The sequence below is a fragment of the Nilaparvata lugens genome, chromosome 6 (assembly GCF_014356525.2).
Source record: "Nilaparvata lugens isolate BPH chromosome 6, ASM1435652v1, whole genome shotgun sequence".
Taxonomy (NCBI): domain Eukaryota; kingdom Metazoa; phylum Arthropoda; class Insecta; order Hemiptera; family Delphacidae; genus Nilaparvata; species Nilaparvata lugens.
This window is the reverse complement of record NC_052509.1, coordinates 58200927-58226184: the sequence shown is the minus strand read 5'-3', so window position 1 is coordinate 58226184 and position 25258 is coordinate 58200927. Positions and strand designations below refer to the sequence as shown.

Sequence of the window (25258 nt, the reverse complement as noted above, 5' to 3'; positions counted from 1 at the left end):
TAACCTAGACAATGAACTCAAAATCAGTAAACAGCTGAGAAAAAATAAGAATGGGGAAAAAATCTGTACTGTAAAGAAGTAAGTATAAGAATAACCAACAAAACTGAGAAAAAACGTAGTTTTGTTGGTTATTCTTAAGCTGCGTTTACACCAAAGTTATTAACAAAATGTTGATAACTCAATCCTTATAGATTCTATTAGATTGAACGGAGCTTGACAAACACATAAGTTCATCATGTGTATGATAAGTTATTCTCAATCTAATAGAATCTATAAGGATTAAGTTATCAACATTTTATTAATAACTTTGGTGTAAACGCAGCTTTATACAGTATAGCTTTACAGTTCTTTTTTTTAGCTTTATACTGATTTTGTGTTTATCAAAGCTGCGTTTACACCAAAGTTATTAACAAAATGTTTATTTTTCAGTCCTTATAGATTCTATTAGATTGAACATAACTTATCATACCACATGATGTGCATATGTGTTTGTCAAGCTCCGTTTAATCTTATAGAATCTATAAGGACGGAAAAATAAACATTTATTTATGTGAGTAATAGAGTAAATTACTTTGGTGTAAACGCAGCTTAAGGTTACAAACAGAACGGTCAGGTGAGTTTTTGTGAATTTTTTATTTTTTAAAACATTTCCTCTATCCGCCTCATGTTTATAAACGAAATTCTGTAATACAATAGTACCTAACAATAACAATAGATTCAACAGATTACTTATTCTTCCCAGTAGGGTAAAAATATATACCTGGATGTCGGTGAAGCTATTATATAGTTCTGACTCGTCTTTAATTTTCAAGGGTGACTCGCATCCTTCGAACCAATCTTCTTTCTCGTTCATCTGTAAGAAGAAGACAATAGGTACTTGTATTAAGCTACATTGAAAGGTAAAACTTGTCAACAAAAATTTAATCAGGAATTTGAAACAGTTTCAAAGAAGCATGCGAACTCAATTTCACTGAAGATGTATCGTATTCGAATACAGTATTATCTCTCTAACAACATCTACATTTGACATTTTGTGAGAGTTTTGTACATTAGGTCTAAATTTTTAATTCCATCTCAAGTCATATTAAGAGGATTATGATTAAGCACTTTATTCACTTATTCATCTAGGCTATAAAGTCATTAGGCCTACATTTTGCCTATCTCATTAGTAATTTTAAAGCTGATAGATTCACTTAATTGAGAATGTAAATTTCCTGACATAGTGGTCTATGTATGGCTACAAACACTATTGTTTGAAACTGATAGGTGCAGAAAAATCGAAAGTCTACCACAGTCCATAATAATATCAAGTAGCCTGACTTATTATTATTTTTGAAGGGACGGATTCAAGAATTCAAAGAGCTCCACACGTAATAATATCAAGTAGCCTGACTTATTATTATTTTTGAAGGGACGGATTCAAGAATTCAAAGAGCTCCACACGTAATAATATCAAGTAGCCTGACTTATTATTATTTTTGAAGGGACGGATTCAAGAATTCAAAGAGCTCCACACGTAATAATATCAAGTAGCCTGACTTATTATTATTTTTGAAGGGACGGATTCAAGAATTCAAAGAGCTCCACACGTCAACCGAAGCTTATTGTGTTCCCAAGTAGTATGTTGGTTAGGCAAACCAATACCTGTGTCCATTACAAGAACCAGGAGTTTTCCCCTATGCTAACATCCCATTCATCAACTGGTTGTTTGTCGCAATTCAGTGTGATATGCTTGGCAGTCTCTTCAGACTGATTGGTCCTCGTGACCTACGTGAGTTCCACTCCTGGCCTTCTTTGAAGGTCCTTCCGCTGAGGAAGGGGTCGCCAAGTTGCCTCTATTGCGCCCGACCTCCCTTGACCCACATTTGTGCCTGGAGTTTCACCCATCTCTGGTCTCTTGGGTTTTTCTTTTAGCCTCTCCGAAACTTTTCAGGGTCAAAAGCCTCACCTCTCCCAAGAAGTTTTGCCTGAATGACCGCCCTTCTTTGAGCAGTGGTGAGTTTTGGCCTCTCCACCCACAAACTCATGACCTACCGTACGTGAGTTCCACTCCTGGCCTTTTTGTAGGTCCTTCCGCTGAAGGAGGGGTCGCCAAGTTGCCTCTAGGGCGCCTGGCTACCCTTGACTCAGCCTCTTGGCCGACATTTGTGCCTGGAGTTTCACCCATCTCTGGTCTCTGGTCCCATTTCTAAGATTCAAATCACATATTCACATGTTATAATATTCCCAACAGCTCTATTCCATCACAACACGGTCGTGTGTTAATGGGAAGGATATTATTTTATATCCTTCTTAAAGAATCGACAATTATTTGTTGAAACACCGCCGATTTATGAAGTTACATTAGGCTACAATTTTATATTATCGTTATTCTAATTGCATTTAATCTTTATTCTCATTGATTATCCATACTTTGTAAAATTCGTTGAATAATTAGCATTACCGTCATTTAATGTAAATTAGTGTATAAGCCAGTAAATACTGTAACATACATAAATAAAGAAATGTAATTGACCGAGCGAAGTGAGGTCTAAGATTCAAGTCGACGTTTTGGCATTTCTCTTAATGTTTAAATGTTTGAATGTTTAAATGTTTATATGTTTATTTGTTGTGCATTTACAGCGAAACGCGGTAATAGATTTTCATGAATGATATTAAATTTGACAGGTATGTTCCTTTTTTAATTGCGCGTCGATGTATATACCCTACAAGGTTTTTGGAAATTTTTCATTTCAAGGATAATATAAAAGGAAAAAGAAGCCTCTTTCATACGCCAATATTAGAATAAAAATCAGACTATAGAATTATTCATCATAAATAAGCTGACAAGTGATTACACAGATGTGTGGAGAAGCCAGTCTATTGCTGTATTTCCATAAGGTCTATAGTTTCAATCAGGTACTTGTGGATGAGAATACTGCGTGAGGTCTACTGTTCACAGAACTACTAGTCTAATCTAATCTAAGTCTCTTGGGTTTTTCTTTTTGCCTCTCCGAAACTTTTCAGGTTCAAAAGCCTCACCTCTCCCAAGAAGGTTTGCTTGAATGGCTGTCATTCTTCCTCTCCAGTTGGGATGGCGGGATTGAACTTACATTATACCATGTCGTGATCAGTACAAGCCTTTTCAATGTTGATAGCCTCTAGAGTGCAACGGAACCTCCTGTGTTCCTGAAACACCTATTTCAGATTAAGGAACCTGCCATGATGGTGCAGATCCCGTGGGTTTGAAGGCAAGGCAACTTCTGGAGTTGCCTTGGGGTTTGGTTTGTTCATGTGGTTCCCACGAACAGCTAAGGAATTGGAGTCAACCCAGACAGAGCCCCGCATGTGCAGGCAAGGCTAAATACAACAGGGGGGCGCCTGGTATCCTGTAGGCACCGTTAGAGACAACATATAAAAGTACCACCCATCAGCACGGTTCACATAACACCTTGGGAGCTTGGGTTGGCCTATGAAGAAGTAAGAATATGGCCAAGGAAGGCCGACAGATAGAAAAATAAATAAAGAATGGCACAAACCTAAGTCAATGGAAAAAGTTCCATTCTAGAAATGAAAAGTCCCAAATCATATTTAGGGCCGTTTGCACAGTCAGAGCTTAAACTGAATTTAATCAGCTGGTGGCTTAAACTCAAAATGAGCCACATTATAACAAACGAGAATTAATACAACATATTTTGGAATCCCCCTACTAGACTATCCATCTGTGTGTAGGGGGGGAGTTCCACTTTATACATAATAAGCTTAATCTGCTCATAGAAGTAAATAATAGAGAATACACTTATATTATGGATGCATTATTAATATTCTGATTATAAAATAGATAATATATTGTGCTAATGTATATTTAAGAATGAGTATGTAGGAATAAGTATACTTAATACCTTGATTGATTAAAAGAATAAATAAAGAAGAAAAAACAATATTTTTTTGAAGACCGCAGTGGCAGGGATTCCAGAAATTCTCAGAAGAGAGAATGAAAAAAAGCATAAACCAGAAAGGCAAAACAGTCAAATCGGTTATATCAATGATAAAATGAATACCAATCAATTGTCTGAAAACCTTGAAGTTGTGTTGGTCACCAAGCATAACGAGATTGGAGTAGTTCTTCTGAAGCTTCCCAACCAATCTGGTACAGCCACCTGTCCACCCTCTTCCTAAACACTACCAAACTAAATGCCTCTGCTTCCCTAATCAGAGTTTAAAATGAAATTTAGTTTAAACTGTCACTGTTCAAACGAGAGTTAGAAGGAGAAGAAGGGTTTTGGAAGAAAGGCTTTGGAAAGGGGGTCCCTTTTTGAGTATGATGTTCGACTCAAAGCTCCCCAACCCACAGGGGGCTAACCTAGCTTGCTCAGGTTAGGTGTCAGAGTTTTTTGGTCGCACCTAATCCACGGTCTATAAAAAACCAAGGTCAATTTGTAGACCTTGACCTAATCGTTTCCAGGTTATCTGGGATGATCTAACGATTATTTATAGGCAGCCGGGACCGACAATATTACATCTTCATCTGGAACAAGAGAAATTATATTGCCCTGGCCGGGATTCGAACCCAGGCCTCTGAATGATAAAGCCAACATCTAATATACAATCTACTAAGGTTACTTAAAGACTATCATAAGTGCTGATCTCTATGTTGCCTAACTACCTACATAAATGTTTAGTGGTTTCAAGTTTGGGAGGTTCTACTATAAATCAGATCAATTGCACATTTAATGTTTACAAGTTATTCTAGCTAAACATTAGTTACAAACGTGAAATTTGTCTTAGGCTGATAAATTGCTTGTTTAATTCTACATAGTATTAGGCTATTTAAGTAGGTAGTCTAACTTACCCATTTAAAGCCATTCCATAGCAATACAGTAGGCTACCTATTTGTACTTGTATTATAACCTAACCTACCTACTTTATATGGACTTCCCCATTACTTTTTGTGTCAACGCTGAATATTGAAATGCAGACTTTTATTTAGAAGGGGTTACTGTATTCCTACAATTCAAACCCGACCATTACATGAAGGGTTCATACAACATATTAAGAATTTTTAAGAAATAAACTATTGGTTATACTGGCCGAGTAGGCTACCTCTATGTTGAAAGCCCATCAACACATTTTAAATGAAAATTGGCTCACACAACAAACTATAAGCCTGGAAAACTGATTACAAACTTTAGTTTGAAACTAATTGTTGATCTGTATGAGGAAAGGACAATAATCATTAGCTTATTTATTTTATTATACATAAGCAATAGGTTATGGTCATGCTTCATGCTATAGCGTTGTTTGGTTAACTGAAGTGTAAAATACTCACTTTTAAATCCATTTGTTTTGTATCAAGATGCTATTAACTAATAAACTATGATAAATGATTAGTATTTTCATTAATTGAGCTGATTAATTAATACAAACAATTAAAACAACAGAGTATGCAAATGAAAAATCGTTATTTATTCAGTTCTTCTCTGATACCCTGAAGCCTGAACAAAACGAAGTGAAATATTGAAATTTTGAAACCGAAACAAGAGTGAAATAACTGGAATCAAGAACGACTGACGAATGATTGCAAAGCTTCTGACATCTAGTGGCAAAGAAATGAATCTTTCCTGATATTCCTCTCAAAAAGTTTAATACTCAACCGCTAGATAGCATGGTGTGTCCCATTTTTATACAAGGCCTATTTATTTTATAAAATACTAAAATATGTTCCTATAATTTATTGCCCTTGTTTTCTTGCAAGTTCTACGGGGTCACAATAATTTATAGGGGTAAGCTGATTTTTTTTGGGCTATACGATAAGAAAATCCATAGTATGAAAGTTCATCTTTAAACGAAATAGTGTTTCTTGTTTCTTATATATTTAGATTGTTGTAAGCATTCATTCTAGTATTGTATTACTTGATTAAGTAGGAATATCATGTTGTTAAAAAATACTTTAATTTAAATTCATGAATGAAATATAAAAAGCATTCATTCCAGTATTGTATTACTTGATTAAGTAGGAATATCTTATTGTTAAAAAATACTTTAATTTAAATTCATGAATGAAATATAATTATATTGCTCTAATATCTGATAATGGGAAAATTCAAATTGGGATCCAATATAGGTAATGTTGATCAATCTCAATAATTTTGATCAATCACCTTCTGGCTTGGCCAATTTCAAAAATGCAATTCAATAATAATTATAATTTATTGTTATGAGTTGTAATCAATGAACAAGACCAGTTTTCCAATGCCGTTAATGATGTTAAATCCTTAGTAGGGTGCAGTCATTTCTCGCTCATTTTAATTGAAAAAAATATATATATCCAACACATTTATAATATCTATAAAAGTGAAAGACTTGTTCTACTTCGTATTAATTTATTCCGTCGAATTCATCAATATCAAAAATTGATATACAGTAGTAAAATTTATTTGACTTATTTTTATATTCATTCACTTCTAAGATAATACAATGAAATTATTCACAGAAGCTATGCTTAGTTCAGTACGATACATTTCTATGTTCTTTCCCTTATGTATAGAGAAGAAAAATTATTTACAGTTTTCATATAAAACTATACAGGCCTATATAAAACTATAGAATTATTGAAAAATGATGGCATCTTTTGTAACAGTTGCATTGTTTTCAGTTGTTCTGTTACGGTATGTGATTTGGAGAAGCAAGTGGCGCTTTAGGCTACACTGTGATAATTTGATTTGATTCATAGTGATAAACATTGATGAGATAATTTAGACTTTTTGTGTAGTTGAGAAGTTGATATTGTGGTTATTATTCATATTGAATGAAAAAGACTAAGAAATTGTCAAAAACCACAGATTTATTGATACTTAGAAAGACCGGTTTCAGTTATTACACCATTGTCAATCTCTGATAAACAATGGTTTATCAGAGAGATAAAGGTTTATCAGAGATTGACAAAAATGGTGTAATAACCGAAACCGGTCGTTTTAAGTATCAAAAAATCTGTGGTTTTTGACAATTTCTTAGTCTTTTTCATTCAAGATCAATGATTTTTTGTTTAAAATAAATTCATCGCATATATTTTCAAGTAGCCAATCATGCTTATAGAGTTGAAGAGCCTCCCATTGTGACTTGAAAGCAGATTTGGAATTGCTTGGCACATCTCCAAGAGATGATAGCAGCAAACCATCGCCAAAAGATAGAGCACTACTGTCATCCATATAATCGGTTGAAAATAAGTCATGAATCTTCCTCAGCCCGATAATGTTCAAGGAATACCACGATAGAGACGAAACCCAAGCCGACTCAAGATGTTGCAGTTGAACAGTCTTCTGAAGAATTCTCCTAAATTGAAAAGTTATGAAGAAAGGGACTCTTGTGATCAAAAATCCTGAAAATACCGACGAAACCCAATTCCCGAAAATGAACATCGGCAAGACATACATAGCTCTCCTTTTTGTCGATCGTGTCATATTGTTGACAATGTTTTCAATGTATTGGGAAACGTCAACCTGTCCTTTAGTTCTCCAGCATAAGCATCCAGTATCAGTATTGTTGAAAAAATCTCGCCTCATCTCGAATGCTTGTCTATTGATGAATTTACCATTAGCTAGCAAAATACGTGAGCGTTTCAATACGTGCATATCTTCCACAATTTTCAGTTCGTCTTCCACGTCAGTAGTTATAAGAAACAGTATCTGATTGCTTATCATTTCAACAAGTATTGCAATCAGTAAAATGGGGAGAAACACACATTTCCTTATACTTTTGTCCAAGAATAGATCGACCATTTTTCCTAAAAAGTTATTATGCACTTCATAAACACATTAAACATTCAATAGAAAGTGTTTACTTCGATGATCCTGTTTTATGATAGATTCTGTTAATCTGCTCTTGTAGCTAGAAACCACCCTATAGTCACTTAAGCTTCCTAGATATTTCAATTTAGGAAGTATGTATTTTTCAAAAACAGTTTCTTTCACATCAAATCAACACTAGTGAATTAACTTTGACCACCAGCTTACTTCTAACCACTGAATCAAATAACCAGTCTACAAATTCAGGAAGTTTGTAATTTTAAAAAATAGTCTCTTTCTCATCAAATCAGCACTGGAGACTTCTATAGTCACTGAGTCGAGCTTATTCAACACAAATAGGCCTACACACAAAGTTGAATGTTATAATAATTATTAGAAACAATTTGCCACGGTTTGTTCTAAAATATTAGCACATCAATATCTCCCTATTCGTATCTCTACACTCTGTTTTGAGAAACAGTGGATTGATAATATGTTCCTTTTTATCAGCTACCGATATTTGACGTCATCATTTCTGTTGTTGGCTCTATAGTTGTAGCGACACCATTTGCACAGATGCTACCAAACATAATGTTGTAATGCACTGTCAATATTTGAGGTAGAAAATACTCATCTAGTTGAAGTACAACTGGATGAGAGCTGACAAACAAGTCTAGAAAACGCTTCAGTTTAGTTCAGTTTTCAGCTTCATATTTTAGTTTCAGTTCAGCTTTATAGTGTACACAATGAAGTACAGTTTTAAGCTTAGTTTTAGTTTAGTTTCAGTTCAGCTTTATAGCGTACACTATGAACACGTAACACCGTACACTGTACAGCACCGCTGGACTGATGTTCAAATCTGAGTTTTTTCTGACCAATACGATCGTGCGACGTTCTTGATTCTCAAGTCGTCAATAATTTATTTGTTGTGAAAGAATAATGATAGTTTTGCAGTTGAGGATATATCACTATAATGTTGAATACTGGATGTTGTCTAGAAATATCATGAATTTATTTGAAAATTACATACATGAAGATGACACCTATGGGGTGAAAATTCATATAACCTGATGAATTCATATAACCTGGGTGGTTATTGATATAACCTAATAATCCACAAATCAATTCATAATATCGATAGTTAAAATCAATATTACCGTGTGATTACAATCAGTTCTGATATAAGTATTAATATAAATAATATTATATAATAATATTATTACAAATCGAAACTTTATTCCCAGAGAAATATCAAATGTGATAGGCTATTTGCTTTATGGTACTGTTCAGATTCAATATTAATATACTTCACGTGTTAACTGTCCATAACTAGTAGTTCTGTGAACAGTAGACCTCACGCAGTATTCTCATCCACAAGTACCTGATTTAAACGGGGGCGCGACAGTCGAGACCGACGACATTCGAGGCCTACGACCGTAGAGGACTGTTTTACTGTCCTCTACGGTCGTAGGCCTCGACTGTCGGGAGTGTGCGAAAATTAGAGTGGCCTCAACTGTCGCCTAACGCAGGCGACATTTGAGGCCACTTTTTCAGGAGTCCACTCCCGTCGTAGGTCTCGACTGTCGGGGCTGTACAAAAATTAGAGTGGCCTCAACTGTCGCCTAACGCAGGCGACATTTGAGGCCTCTTTTTCAGGAGTCCTCTACCGTCGCTGGCCTCGAATGTCGCTGGTCTCGACTGTCGGGCCTGTACAAAAATTAGAGACTCGCTTGCAGCAGGCGACAGTTGAGGACACATCCTACTGCGATTCCAGACAAAATACATTTTATAATGATTATAACTTCTGATTTGTTGAAAACTAAATAATGGAAACTTCCTTCATAAAAAAGCATATGAACTTTGAAGGTAGATAGTGCTTATCCTTGAAGGATTTTCAGAACGATCATCTTTGTGAAGTATTACAGCTTAATCAGTCAAGTATTTCAAGCGTGATGAGCTCACATACAAACAGACAGAAAGACAGACACCATCTCGTCTTATAGATGGATAGAAGATAGATAAATATTTAGATTTGTCAATGGAGGAGGCATAATGCAGTAGTAATGGATTCCCATTACTTAAAAATATGTTTAGGGACCATCATCCAAGTACTGGAATCTATATGACTTGACCACCTTTGTTGACGAAACTCAATTGGAGGAGTCCTCTTTTTCAGGAGTCCTCTGCCGTCGCAGGTCTCGACTGTCGGGGCTGTACAAAAATTAGAGTGGCCTCAACTGTCGCCTAACGCAGGCGACATTTGAGGCCACTTTTTCAAGAGTCCTCTACCGTCGCTGGCCTCGAATGTCGCCGGTCTCTACCGTCGCTGGTCTCGACTGTCGCAGGACTCTTCTGTCGTTTGCCTCGTTTGACATCGACCCATTTAAACTATAGACCTTATGGAAATACAGCAATAGACTGGCTTCTCCACACATCTGTGTAATCACTTGTCAGCTGCTGATTTATGATGAATAATTCTATAGTCTGATTTTTACTCTAATATTGGCGTATGAAGGAGGCTCCTTTTTCCTTTCATATTATCCTTGAAATGCAAAATTTCCATAAATCTTGTATATACGTCGACGCGCAATTATAAAAGAAACATACCTGTCAAATTTCATGAAAATCTATTATCGCGTTTCGCCGTAAATGCGCAACATATAAACACTAAGAGAAATGTCAACCCGTCGACTTGAATCTTAGACCTCACTTCGCTCGGTCAATAATACTACTTCTCCTTCACAATACAAGGTAAATAGATAACAAATGTAAAATACAATCATTTCTCAGGTTGCATCGTTCAGGCCTACATGTTGTACTTTCGATATATTATTGTACCTACATGATAATTCCTTCGAAAAACAAGTAGTTCTTTGACGATCCTGATATTCTTTTCAAATAGCAGTGGATGTATTATGTAAATGACCCAACTATACTCATAACAGCTGCTTATAACAGTAGGATTAATGGGGAAAAACAAGCTATTTGTAAGCGACGGTCAGTTGAGCTCAATGGAGTGGCCTATTGTCATGACACGTGTTTTGTGTCACGTGTCACGCGTCTCGTTACACAAGTGCCACGCGTCTTGCTCGCTCGCTCATTATTTCTAATAAAGTTGAAGGCGGCTTTTCACGCCTGCCTATTATTGTGTCGCCACAGACGACAATGATATTCTTGTTAGCAGTGTCACTTGCCTTCTTTATTCTTATCATTTTTTTCTTTGAAACTCTCTGCTCCACCCTTACCCACGAATCTCTCTCCCTTATTTTTCACTTTTCCTCGTCATCCTTTTGATTTCCACAATCACTTCTCTCCATTTTTTCTCTGCTCCTCAAACTTTCGCTCCTTCTACGCTTTACCATAAAATAAACGATCTTAGAATAAGTAAACTCAACGATGTACTGTCTATATTCTTATTGGTTTTTCTATATTCTATAGATTTTACGGTACGATGTACCGTAAAGGTTTTCTATATTCTTATAGGTTTTTCCTATATTCTATAGGTTTTCTCTGGCTTCCCTATATTCTTCTCACCCTTCAACTTCATTCATTCATCAACGTTCTCTCTTCATCCTACTTTATCCTCATTCTCCATCATTTCCACTTCTACGTTTCCTCCTCCTCTTCCGTCACTTCTTCCTTTCTCATTTCCCCCTTATCGTTCTTATTCTACTGTGATTATCATCATCATACTCCATTCGGATTCTCATTAATGGATATTATCATATCTCTATTTTATTGATCCTCCTTTTTCATCTTTACTCCCTTCCTTTCTTCCTTCTCCTTCTCATTCTACTTACTCCCATAAATATTCGTTCATTTTTATTCCACCTATTCTCCTCTTTTTTCTCTACTCCTTTTCTCATTTTTCTTCCTTCACCCCCAGAAATCAAATCAAATCAAAATCTTTATTGCCGAAAACATCGAACAATGTTATAACAACGTCAGTAGCTGAAAAATTACAACAGAGCATAAATTTTTATAGAATATTAAACAGTCTATTGTGAGATATCCTTGCTCAGTCGCATTATCGGTTATTTATAGCTGTATATAGTCTAGGTGTGTATCTATTGCACTGTGTACTCGTACTTCTTACTCATTCTGTTGCTTCATTGGCAGGTATCAGTCCTCTACTGACATTCATTTGTTAGTTTTATCCATTCTTTGTATTTTTTTTTAATTTCAGAATCTTATTATTTATATATTCTGTTTTATGATAATTTTCTTGTATATATTTATTTTTTAACAATATTGCAATTTGTAAGTTACATTTCTCATTGTATTTTCATTGTATGATAATCTTGTATTGTTGTATTTGTGAAGGAGACACATTAGGGGTAACCTGTTGTCTCCATAAATAAATAAATGATAGGCTACAAATTACACAAATAATACAGATAAACAATTACACAAATAATGTACAGGAGCTTTCATTGGAATTATATAAATATCTCAGCAACTAAAATTGAGTTCGTACACATATATCAAAAACTTAACGACACACTACCTGTTTAGTGTAAAATCTGAGTTAAAGTTATCCACAATAGAATAGAAACAGTTTTTAATGAGTATTTTCTTTATATAGGACTTAAAATGATTCTCATCCGAAAACGAGACTACGTTTAGTCGAACGCACAGAATTGGTTTTCCAGTTCTAAAAACTATTTCCCTATACGGCACCGGAGTTAATTCACCGGAGAAAATAGTTTTGCAAACAATGGGTCGTCGTTTTCCATTGCACAACATATCTTCACATGTGTACCATCGCTAATTTATCCGCTGTGTAGAGCTGGGGTATTAGTGGTATTTTATGCACAGCACTAAGCTAGCAGCTTGTGTTGCATTAAAGAGGTATGCGGTAGTCTGTTGTTGTGTATGTTGGTTTTAGCATTGAGAAAGCATGTGGTCTGCTCTAGGAAATACAAATCGATTTTCCTCAGCTAACGGATTTACCTTTGAAGAAAGCATTCTTTCATTAGATCGTTCAGTGGTTTCACATTATAGACTCTGAACGATAGCAATATAACCAATATTAAGGTACGTTTACACTATGTAATGTAGCTGGAGAGCGATATAGCTCTAGCTAGAGCTATATAAAATTTGAGCTACATATAGCTCTGCTATAAGTAGATTTAACGCTAATTTTATGTAGCAGAGCTATATGTAGCTCTGCTACATGTCAATTTTTTACTTTCCTTGCCCTATTACCATAGGTAAGGAAAGTATTGCTTTCCGAAAAAAATAATGTACCCTAATTTCTATACGTTTCAAGGTCCCCTGAGTCCAAAAAACTGGTTTTTGGGTATTGGTCTGTATGAGTGTGTGTGTGTGTGTGTGTGTGGTGTGTGTGTGTGTGTGTGTGTGTGTGTGTGGTGTGTGTGTGTGTGTGTGTGTGTGTGTGTGTGTGTGTGTGTGTATGTATGAGTGTATGTGCGTCTGTGTACACGATATCTAATCTCCCAATTAACGGAATGACTTGAAATTCGGAACTTAAGGTCCTTCCACTATAAGGATCCGACACTAACAATTTCGATCAAATGCAATTCAAGATGGCGGCTAAAATGACGGAAATGTTGTCAAAAACAGGGTTTTTCGTGATTTTCTCGGAAACGGCTTCAACGATTTTGATCAAATACATACCTAAAATAGTCATCGATAAGCTCTATCAACTGCCACAAGTCCCATATCTGTAAAAATTTCAGGAGCTCCGCCACATCAATGCAGATAGATTCCCAATTATCAGGCTTCAGATACAATTGAAACAAAAAAAATCAAGTGGAGTAGATTGAGCATGAAAATCTCTACAATTAATGTTCAGTAACATTTTCACCTAAAATTGAAAATAAACTTTTAATTCGAGAAATTGTGATTATTCAATTGCAAATTTTTGTTGATTCTGTTAAATCATTCACTATGAAGAGATAGCAGACCTCATGTGTGTCTCCAGCGTTATTGCCCTGTCACCAGCTGGCTCAAACATTTGAATAGTAGACTTGAGATGCGCGGGAACACTAGCGTCTGTGATCAATTTCATAACGGCAAGGAAAGTTGTGTGAGTGCGCCACACCAGATTTTGTTCATAGCAGAGCTAGATGTAGCTGTTCTTGAAGGAAGGCTGCCGCAGCTGTTTACTGCTGTTTGCAGCTGTTTAGTGCCTGCTGGGTTTACACCAGATATACTGTACTCATTTGTTATCAGAGTGCTAGTAGGTTACTGCACATTTCGAGCATTTATTTTCATTTATATATTATGATAATGATGGAGAGTGAATTCGACTGGAACAGAGACGAAATTATCCAATATCTTCTTCTTCTTCTCTGTGCTGCCATTTTGATGACATTACTTGTATCAGAGCTCCATAGAGTTTGGAATAAACCAATATTCACTGCTCAGTTCCCAGCCAGATGCCGAAGAAGAAGGTAGTTCTTGCAGCAGTCGCTGCTTTCGCCGCAGCTACTGTGATATTTTCAGCACAGAGAAGAGAAAACAGATATTTGATAATTTTGTCTTTATTACAATCAAATTCACTCTCTATTATTGCACAATAATTTATAAATCAAAAAGAAATGATCGCAATGCGCAGTAGCCAACTAGCACTCTGACAACAAATGAGTACAGATATCTGGTGTGAACCCAGCAGGCACTAAACAGCTGCAAACAGCAGTAAACAGCTGCTGCAGCCTTCCTTCAAGAGCAGCTTCATCTAGCTCTGCTATAAACAAGAATTGACATGTAGCAGAGCTATATGTAGCACATTCTCTTTGATGATTACCGAAAATTTTGGATAGCTCATTTTCTGCTATATAGCTGAGAAAATAGGCTTAAAACTGCTATATAGCCGGGCTATATAGCAGATCTCCAGCGTCACTTTTTGAACTTGTAGCAGAGCTACAAGTAGCTCTGCTATATAGTTCTGCTACATAGTGTAATCCTAGCTTAACGATTACAATATATCTAATATAACGATTGCAATATAGCCAATCTAGTACTGTCAACAATTTATTCGTGATTTTGGGATATTATATCACACAAGATATTGTTTTAGCAGTTCACATTCTAAGCTTGTTCACTAACTTGATTATCCAATTCATTATCAAATGAATACTGATAAGAGAGATCATTCTTTCACTTACTTTAAATGCATTTTCACTATTCTGACAAATACAGTCTTGTCACTTCACTCAGATTGGTTGGTATTGCTGACTCACTACCACAAAATGGCGTCTATGACGTTGGTGAACGTTCTGAATCTGTTCAAGAACCTGATTATCCAATTCATTAACAAATAAAAATACTGATAAGAGAAATCATTTTATCACTTACTTGAAATGCTTTCTCACTATTCTCACAAATACAGTCTAGTCACTTTTGATTGGTTGGTATTGCTGACTCACTGTCACAAAAATGGCGTCTATGACGTTGGTGATTTGTCATCGACCAATAGGATTGAAGGGCATGTGCTAGAACGAAGCTGGTTGCTTGTGATTGGTGGAAGAGTTGTTGACAATAGTTGGACGTAGTGCTGTATTTGTCCGGTAGATGGAAGTTGATTCAATGAATATTGAATGCTCTACAAAAATAGTATTGAAATAATTAATTTTGTTTTTACAAATTAATTTGTTTTGTTTCAGTTTTATTACTATGCTTATTATTTCTAATAGCAATACTGTTCTATATGGTAGGGTCAATTAATTGGGCTTTCTCTTTGTAACCTCAAGCTTCTATTTGATTTGGGATCTGTAACAATTACATTGTCTCAATTATCTTTTAAAGTTAATATTATAAAAAGTTGAAAACTTCAAAAGCAACTATATTCGTTCCAATTAGCTTCAGAATAAGAATTCTGTATCAGCATGATTTTCCGATCTATAATTTAATTAGAAAGATATGCTAAGTTATGACATAGAGTAAAGAAATTTTTTATCTTAGATCGTCTCTGGTAATGACTACTTATACTTATTTCCAGATATTTTAATTATTTTTCTCTTTACTTTGCGCCCCCTGGGAGCTTGCTTCAGAAGACCGACGCTTGACCGGCCTTTCGGGAAATTCGGCCCTGTGTGTAACATAGTGAAATACCAAAGATAATGGTATTGGTCATTATAATAATTAATATTTTCAAGTCAAACTATTTCATTGTAGAAGGCTTTTGAGACTGTCAAAAGTATTACCACAGTCAAAATCCAACAATATTTAAAACATTAAATACTGTAGTTTATTCAGAGACAGAACAATATTTTAATAACAGGTTAATAACATGAGAGCATAATGAGATGAAACAATAGCTTGATTAGCTGAAATGATTAGCTTAATGAGATGAAACAATAGCTAATATAAGATATAACGGTTGTTCATAAAGCAGTTTAAGCATACACAGTGTGTTGATACTCTCGACAAACAAATTTGTGGTTTTTACTATCATAGGTCATCAACCATACAACGTTGAAGATTGTTAAATGGAGAGTCATACGGTTGAATTCTTGAATAACAGAAATAGCCGCCGCGGAGAAAATAATGAAACTATGATAATGACCATGATATCATTATAAAATATTTTCTTTTCTCGAAAGCTTTTGAACCATCAATCAGCTCCAGTTTCAAATTTAAAGTAGTAGAACAATCGGAAAAATTCCGTGCATATGTTATTAATCGGAGGACTAATCGTTGCACAGATCTCAAACAGTGGTATTGACTCCCATAAAACTGGGGATTCCCTCTAATTGGCTAAAACATTCCCTAGATTGTCAAAGATGAGGAAAGTGGTTCTGGAGGAAGAACGAATATAGTTCCTGATTTTTCACAATAAATCTCCTCTCTCAATCCATAGATAAGCTTATTTATTGCTATGTCAGGGAGAATGAATGGGTTTCTTCTGTAATCCACTTGTCATGGGACAGAATCAATTTTATACGTCGACAAATTCTATACAATAACATTCTCAATTATGAATGACTGGAAAAGGAACAACAGGCTTAAAGCCCAAATTTTTTCACAATATTCGGGATTAAAATCTAGTTACCTGGTGTAACCATTTATTTTGAATCCTCCCAAATCTTTGACTTGGAAATTAGAATTTAAATAATATGATAAATGAGTAATCAAAATAATTGTTTCACCATAACTGCTGTAGAATATTTGAATTAGGATAAAAACAATATAATTGACTAATAACTCAATACGAGTATTTTCTTGATAAATATTCACAGCACAACATGGAAATCCAACCAATGAAAAGTAGATGAATGATGAATACTTAACGGACAGTAATTCATTACAGATGGAAATCAATGAGAAATTATTGTGTTTGTAAAGGTGCGTACAGATATACGCGCCGCAAACATGAGCAATTCACTTTTAATCAACTGATGCCAAGCTTTTTATATCTGTATCTTACCGTTTCTGTAAAAATACAGATATAGTCAGCTGATTAAAAGTGAATTGCTCATGTTCGCTGCGCGTATAACATTCTGTACGCACCTTTTAAATGCAGATGGATGATGAACAATATTTTAAAACAAAAATCCAAAGTTTACAACATAACACTTTGTATTTTAGTTTGATATCAATTTATTAATAGATGATATTTATTTATTTATTAATGCATTTGCATTATGTTGTAATGTATAACTTATAGAATGAATATGTCTAATGGTTACGTTATTTAGGAGTTGAGACTTGAGAGGCCCGGTTGAACAAAAGCCGGTTCAATTTTAAACGCAATATTGATTTCACGAGAACCATTCATAGAAGGCTTCTTTGAAAGTAAAACTTCTGTTTGGTTCTCGTGAAATTGATCACGTTTAAATTTAAACCAGCTTTTGTGCAACCGGTACATAGTGTACTTTATTTAATTTTTCCAGGGCAGCAACTACACGACAGGATTGTAGCTCTGTTCATATGCAATATACAAATGTAACAACTACTAAAGATTATTGCCAGCGCCGGATACAGCAGATAATGGTCATTTTGAGGCAACGAAAATTATTGTTCCTCCGAAAGGAAATCAAGCTTTTACATTATTTTCCTCTTCTATTACTACTGAATAATTAAGCTATTTAGCAACTGTTCAACCGCGGTACACCTCAGCTCACTCGAATAATGTAATATAAACAAACTGTGATAATGCGAATACTTATACCATACCCTTATAATACGTTCATACTACCACTGTATAATACTACTATAATACAATAATACTGTAATAATAGCAGTAATTATCATTATCAGCTATTAGTTACTATACTTTAATTATTTTAATAATGGAATACAGTATTGTAATGCCAGATTGTACTAAAGGACATTTAACCTTCCGGCAGTCGCGCTGTTGTCAAAAGTACAACAGTGGCAGTTTTTTGCTGCACTAAACTATTGGATGGGGTGATGTCAGTGAATGAGTCACCTCAGGATTCCAAAACGTCCTCCCCATCACTCCTCTGAGTTGCAGTATCAACCGAGCAATGTTTCAGTCTTTAGGTGCCATTTAGTCGCGACAGTCCATAAGTTGCACTGTGCATAAGATAGGGAAAGACTATACGGGTACTATGAACGAACCAATAACGCAGAATTGATGGCTTTGCTTGGTGAACCTTATTGGGCTATGAAAAGGTAATAATTCAAATATTCATAGGCGTAAAATAATCAAAGAAGATGGAAAAAGTAATTATACGATTAATTAATATGTTTTGACAGTAAACAGAGTACATAACACTCGGAAAATTTGATGTTGTAAAAAGTACAACACACGACTGCTCGTGTGATAGAGTAGGGCGCGACTACCGGATCGTTAAGATTCTCTAAGATTGTCTAACATTTTTAGAATCCATAGAATTATTTCAAAACAAGGACCGTTAGCTTCCCATTTGTGTTCTAAAATCTAAACAATGAGCCAATCTCTAAGCCTGTAGTACTTAAGACTTGGTCTGTTTTCTCAGCCCTTTCCAATAACATTGGGTCTGTAGGCGGATACAAGATACAAGGTTGGCTTGGCATTCAGCCCATACACTTCTTGTGAATTATCTTCGAGAGAAGCTGCAAGCACACACCTTTGCTTTCCCATGAAAATCGCAGTACGATTGGCTCCTAGCTACTTTATATTGAGCCAAGAAGCGTGGGTGATGCTAGTCCGTGAGTATCTTGGACAACAATTTCTCAGAATTTCTATTTTGCTAGAAGTTTCTTTGTTGAAAGGTCCATTCTTTTCTTATTTATTTTCCTTAGTACAACATCGATGCAGCGAATTTTGACCAATACTTCACTGGATAGGCCAGCCTGAATGAAATGGTAATCATTCTCTGATTAAATTGAAATTCCACTTGTAACATTCAGTCTATAATACACTCTTGATTGAAGTGATATCAAAGTATTTGCAGAGAAGCTAAGCTGTCAATCAATAAAAAATAAATCTTCAATATACTTGATTTAAGTAATATCAGAATAATCGCAGAGAAGCTTAGATGTCATTCTATATAAAATTAGTCTTCAATACATTCCATTGGAGTGTTATTAATTTATTAAAAAGTAATTGTAGTATAACAACATATGTTTTGAATTTGTTATTACTGTTACTAAGTCTCCAAACAAACTCATTACAATTCGAAACCTGTATAGTTCAAGTTATTAAAAACCTTTCTTAAGGTATTAAATACTTATGTCGTGTTTACTCTCATTCCTATTACAGTAATTAAATAAATTACTTCTTCTTTAAAAAGAAAAATAAGTTAAGTTTTGCTGGTGATGCCTAGATTTTAAATTTTTTATCTTTTTTTAAGTATATGTATGAATAATTATGTTTATTTATTTATATTTTCGATGATATGTCATATTATGAAGAGTTTGTAACATGTCTTGAATATTCTAAATTGACAATAAATAAATTGGATTGCATAAAAGCTAAGCTGTCACACAAAATCCCAAATTAGTTCTCATTTCTCTATTGACAAAATTGAAAATCTAAACATATTTAGTTTGTCTCCTTTCTTACGCTTTATGTTTGTCCAACTAACGTACTTGGGAACACAATAAGCTCCGGGGCTCTTTGAACCTTTGGATCATTGAATCCGTCCCTTCAAACATAACATAACATACGCTCTACCATTGTGATATTTCATTAACATACGTGTGAACTTGTATACGTTAAAGGAAGGAGCCTGATTGCTACAGTGAAATTCACGTTATAAAATCAGTGGGAATAATTAAACGGCATAGTAGCCAATTTTCTTTTTCCACCGCCATCTAAAGTAGGCCTACATAGTCATGATTCGATTCATTTCGGTATATCTGATATTATATATATTGTTGATTCTGTTAATAATCATCAATTCAATCTTTTATTCTATATATTTTCTTCGTCGAGAGAAAATATATTTACATGATTCAATGATAGATTTCCATAATTTAGATTGAATATTTTGTTAATTGAATATATCTCTACATCGTTGGAAATCATTGTCGATCTGGCAACGTTGCAGAGCTGGAAATGGATAGCGCTTCCTGCTTCGTCCAATGACAGACAAGGATAACAACACCAATGCTATTCCAATACTGTCATTATAACATGGAGCTCACTATAGGCTGCCCAAATACTTGATAGGATAAGTTTATGCCATGAAAAAACTTGAACGACTTCAATGTGTGCATATTTCAGCTGAAACATAGTTCACAATAATTGTGTAGGTAAGGCATTTATATAAGGCATTATAACGTGGACCTTACTATATAATAGTCAATTTTCTTTCTCTCATAGTTTGAGAAAAAGATAGAGTTTGAGTTGGAGAAGGACAAAGCTATCTGCTTTGTCCAATGATAGACAAGGATAGAAACCAATGTTGATCAGATGCTGACTTCATAACTTCAATGTGTACATACCTCAGCTGAAATTGAGTTCACAGCTGTGCAGGCATTATAACGTGGACCTCACTATAATTTGCGTTCTCTCATAATTTAAAAGAAGGTTATAGTTGAAGTTGGAGAAGGACAAAGCTATCAGCTTTGTCCAATGATAGAAAAGGACAGCAAACTAATGTTAATCACGTGCTGACTTAATAACGTGGACCTCACTTTAGCTCATTTGCGTTCTCTCATAATTTGAGGAACAGATAGAGTTTGAGTTGGAGAAGGACAGTGCTATCTGCTTTGTCCAATAATAGACAAGGATAGTAAACCAATGTTAATCACGTGCTGACTTTATAACGTGGACCTCACTATAGCTCATTTGCATTCTCTCATAATTTGAGAAACAGATAGAGTTTGAGTTGGAGAAAGACAGTGCTATCTGCTTTGTTTAATGATAGATAAGGACAGCAAAACAATGTTAATCACGTGCTGACTTAATAACGTGGACCTCACTTTAGTTCATTTCTCTCATAATTTGAGAAACAGATAGAGTTTGAGTTGGAGAAGGACAGTGCTATCTGCTTTGTCCAATGATAGAAAAGGACAGCAAACCAATGTTAATCACGTGCTGACTTTATAACGTGGACCTCACTTTAGCTCATTTGTGTTCTCTCATAATTTGAGAAACAGATAGAGTTTGAGTTGGAGAAGGACAGTGCTATCTGCTTTGTCCAATGATAGAAAAGGACAGCAAACCAATGTTAATCACGTGCTGACTTTATAACGTGGACCTCACTTTAGCTCATTTGTGTTCTCTCATAATTTGAGAAACAGATAGAGTTTGAGTTGGAGAAGGACAGTACTATCTGCTTTGTCCAATAATAGACAAGGACAGCAAACCAATGTTATTCACGTGCTGACTTTATAACGTGGACCTCACTATAGCTTATTTGCGTTCTCCCATAATTTGAGAAACAGATAGATTTTGAGTTGGAGAAGGACAGAGCTATCTGCTTTGTTTAATGATAGATAAGGACAGCAAACCAATGTTAATCACGTGCTGACTTAATAACGTGGACCTCACTTTAGTTCATTTGCGTTCTCTCATAATTTGAGAAACAGATAGAGTTTGAGTTGGAGAAGGACAGTGCTATCTGCTTTGTCCAATGATAGAAAAGGACAGCAAACCAATGTTAATCACGTGCTGACTTTATAACGTGGACCTCACTTTAGCTCATTTGCGTTCTCTCATAATTTGAGGAACAGATAGAGTTTGAGTTGGAGAAGGACAGTGCTATCTGCTTCTTCCAATGACAGACAAGGACAGCAAACGACTTTATAACGTGAATCTCGCCGTAGCGCCAGAGCGAATAAGTGTGGACTGACCAATCAACAGTGAGCGTTATTGCCGGACTTACAGAATGCGACGGCCGACGATTGATGACCGCGTTTTTTCAGCGGTTTTCTCCGCTTCAATAGAAGGCTGAAGCCGCGCGATCCGCTCACAGTACAAATTGTACTGCAGCTTCTTATTGCTTATTGGATAGCGCCTCATCAATCCACGCCCGTAATTGCCGCTAAGTCTTTTTCTCCATAAAAGACGGCAGAATGCGTTCTTGCACAGATATGAGCCTATAGTTAGGTACACGGCAGCATTTGATCAACTTTGGTGTTGGTATCCTTGTCTATCATTCGACAAAGCAGATGACGCTATCCTTTCCTAGCTCTTCAACGTTGCCAGATCCTCTTACAACAATGTTTAAATATAATAAATAAAAATAATTTAATCTTATTTATCAACCATTGAAAATAAATTAAATTTCCTGACGAAAAAATATAATTGATCATTTTTAATAAGCATGAACAGTTGATATCTCATCAGATACACCGGTATCAAATCCTCTATTGGAATCGGCAACGCTGCACTCCTATCTTTCTCCACTGCCATTATAACGTGGAACTCACTACAGCAAGCTAACCTCTCAAGTCTGGCGACATTTTTACGCTGACTTTGTCAAACATCTATCAACGTCTAGACTCTAGAGCGTCAGCAAAAAATAGTTCTCTAGTGCTCTGAGGACGTCATTCTAAATGCTCAACGATTTATGCGACTTGTAGATTTCGAAAAAATTGCCGCTTTTGTCTAGATTCTAGAAGGATGATTTGATTTCCACGCTAGTGGAAAGCCGGGGTACGGGGGATTCCAAGATGAGACAAGTTGATACTTCTTTATAACAGAATTTCTTTTGATCGAGAGTATCACTTTTTCATCAACGTGATATTCTTTTTCACTTTCTTTAAGAGAAGTTATAGTTTTTCTGAGCTTTGATCATGTGACTAATTTTTCATCTGAATCATTTTTAAATTCAAATATTTCACATCACCTCTTTATATTTCATTTATTTATTTATGAAAAACATGGAAGCATACAGGATTTCTCTTTTGCTTCCATAACAACACAATTACAATTATAGTTCATTATACATAGTAATAGATTTTCAATCAACTTGTGATATTTTCATTTTATTGTTATACCATCTCATATTTTACATCACCTTTTTATATTTTCAATCAGCTTGTGATATTTTTATTTCATTGTTATACCATCTCATATCTTGTGTAATACCATTTATGTATATCTGGTTTCGAATATTCGAATCCTGTTCTAAAGCTTGATATATTTTCAATTTCATGATCTTGGCGAATTTCATATGAACCCCCATGAATGATTTCCTTTTTGTGTAGTTGAGAAGTTGATATTGTGGTAATTATTTATATTGAATGAAAAAGACTAAGAAATTGTCAAAAAACCACTGTCAATAAGCCACTGTCTTGATATATTTTCAATTTCATGATCTTGGCGAATTTCATATGAACCCCCATGAATGATTTCCTTTTTGTATAGTTGAGAAGTTGATATTGTGGTAATTATTTATATTGAATGAAAAAGACTAAGAAATTGTCAAAAAACCACTGTCAATAAACCACTTTATTTCTGTCTTTAAACCACTGTCTTTAAACCAGTTTATCAGAGATTGACAATGGTGTAATAACCGAAACCGGTCTTTCTGATTATCAATAAATCATTGGTTTTTTGACAATTTCTTAGTCTTTTTCATTCAAAATGATTTCCTTCATGAAATGTTGTTTTATCACATTTTCACATTCTATTACATGGTTAGGATATTCCACATCATCTACGCTTTCCAATTTATAATTTCCGTTTTTTTCCAAGCTTCCCCACTTTCAATCACCCTCTTACTATCGTTCATATTCAACTGTCGGTCCCGGCTGATTTTTAACAGTTGTGAGGCTCAGTGACGGCTCAAATTTATTTTCAGGCTTCATGGGACCACAGAATTGAGAATTACTCATACCAGAGAAAACTTCTATACTATCAGAGAAAAACCTCTTAACCGTATTATGTGCTCATACGTTGTTCTAAGATGAGACCATCCCGTGAGAAAGCAATACAAATTAATTTATTTCTACTGATATTCTAGCTTTATTCCATCCTATTTTGTTCACAACACAAAATGTCAATAGAATACATCAATGAGAATACAATACAATTAGTATCAATAATTTTATCTGTGCTATTCCAATTTATCACTGTAGAACGTTGCTACGAAGTTCAAATCTACTCATCATTTCTACCAAATAACGTGTCAAACACTATTGTGACATATATTTAATTTCAACGTGAATTCAAACGTAGGATCCCCGTGATGTATATTATTGCTTTTGAGATAAATACATAATGTATGTGACCTACAGCCGCGATCCTGGTCGGAGTACGATAAATGCTGTAAAGTATCGATACGAAATATATTGCACACCTTGGCCAGTTTTTCATAATATATATGGTATAACATCTTTGACGGTTTCCTGTATTACTATATATACAAGAAGTGCTATGTATGTTAAACATCTTTGATAGTTTCTTGTTAGTCTTACTATATATATATAAGAGGTGTTATGTGTGTTCAGCCTTGTTGATATAGTTCCCTGTATTACTATAAATATATACAAGAAATGCTATATGCTTACAACAACGTTGATAGGTCTCTGTATCACTATATATACATGAAGTGCTATGTGTGACGAGTCTTGATAGTTCTCTGTATTACTATACATATGAGTAGAGTTATGTATTATAGGTTCCTGTATTACTATATATACAAGAAATGCTATGTGCTTAATCAACGTTGATAGGTTCCTTTATTACTATATATACGAGAAGTGCTATGTGTGACGAGTCTTGATAGATTCCTGTATCTCTATACATATATGAGTAGAGTTATGTATGATAGGTTCCTGTATTATTATATATATAAATACAAAAAGTGCTATATGAATTGAGCCTCGGTGATAGTTTCCTGTATAACTATATATATGAGTAGAGTTATGTATGTTGAGCCACGTTGATAGGTCCTTGTATAACTGTATAGATTAATAGAATTAGTGATAGGTATATTGATGGCTCCTGTATTACTATATAGAATTGGTATAATGTATGTTGAACCACGTTGTTGGTTCCTCTATTACTATATAGATGTATGTAATCGGTGGATAGCTGTGAATTTAATCGATGTATCGCGGCTTAATCGAGTATCGTTATAAAAACAAATCGGTCGTGCTCTATCATATTTGGAGAGGTGGGA

At 35.0% G+C, this 25258-nt stretch overlaps 1 protein-coding gene across 2 annotated transcripts in view; it reads right to left on the bottom strand.

Annotated features, from left to right (window-relative positions):
• The window catches only part of LOC111056683 (zinc finger protein 64), a 32688-nt gene extending 27161 nt beyond the window's left edge, over positions 1 to 5527 (bottom strand). For both annotated transcript variants that reach the window (XM_039431545.1, XM_039431543.1), the window contains exons 1-2: positions 5309 to 5527; positions 761 to 853 (exon numbers count right to left, since the gene is read on the bottom strand). In XM_039431545.1, the coding sequence (XP_039287479.1) occupies positions 761 to 853; positions 5309 to 5320 (105 nt within the window). In that variant the 5' untranslated portion in view covers positions 5321 to 5527. The remainder of the gene's footprint in view (positions 1 to 760; positions 854 to 5308) is intronic.
• Between the last annotated feature and the right edge of the window lie 19731 nt (positions 5528 to 25258).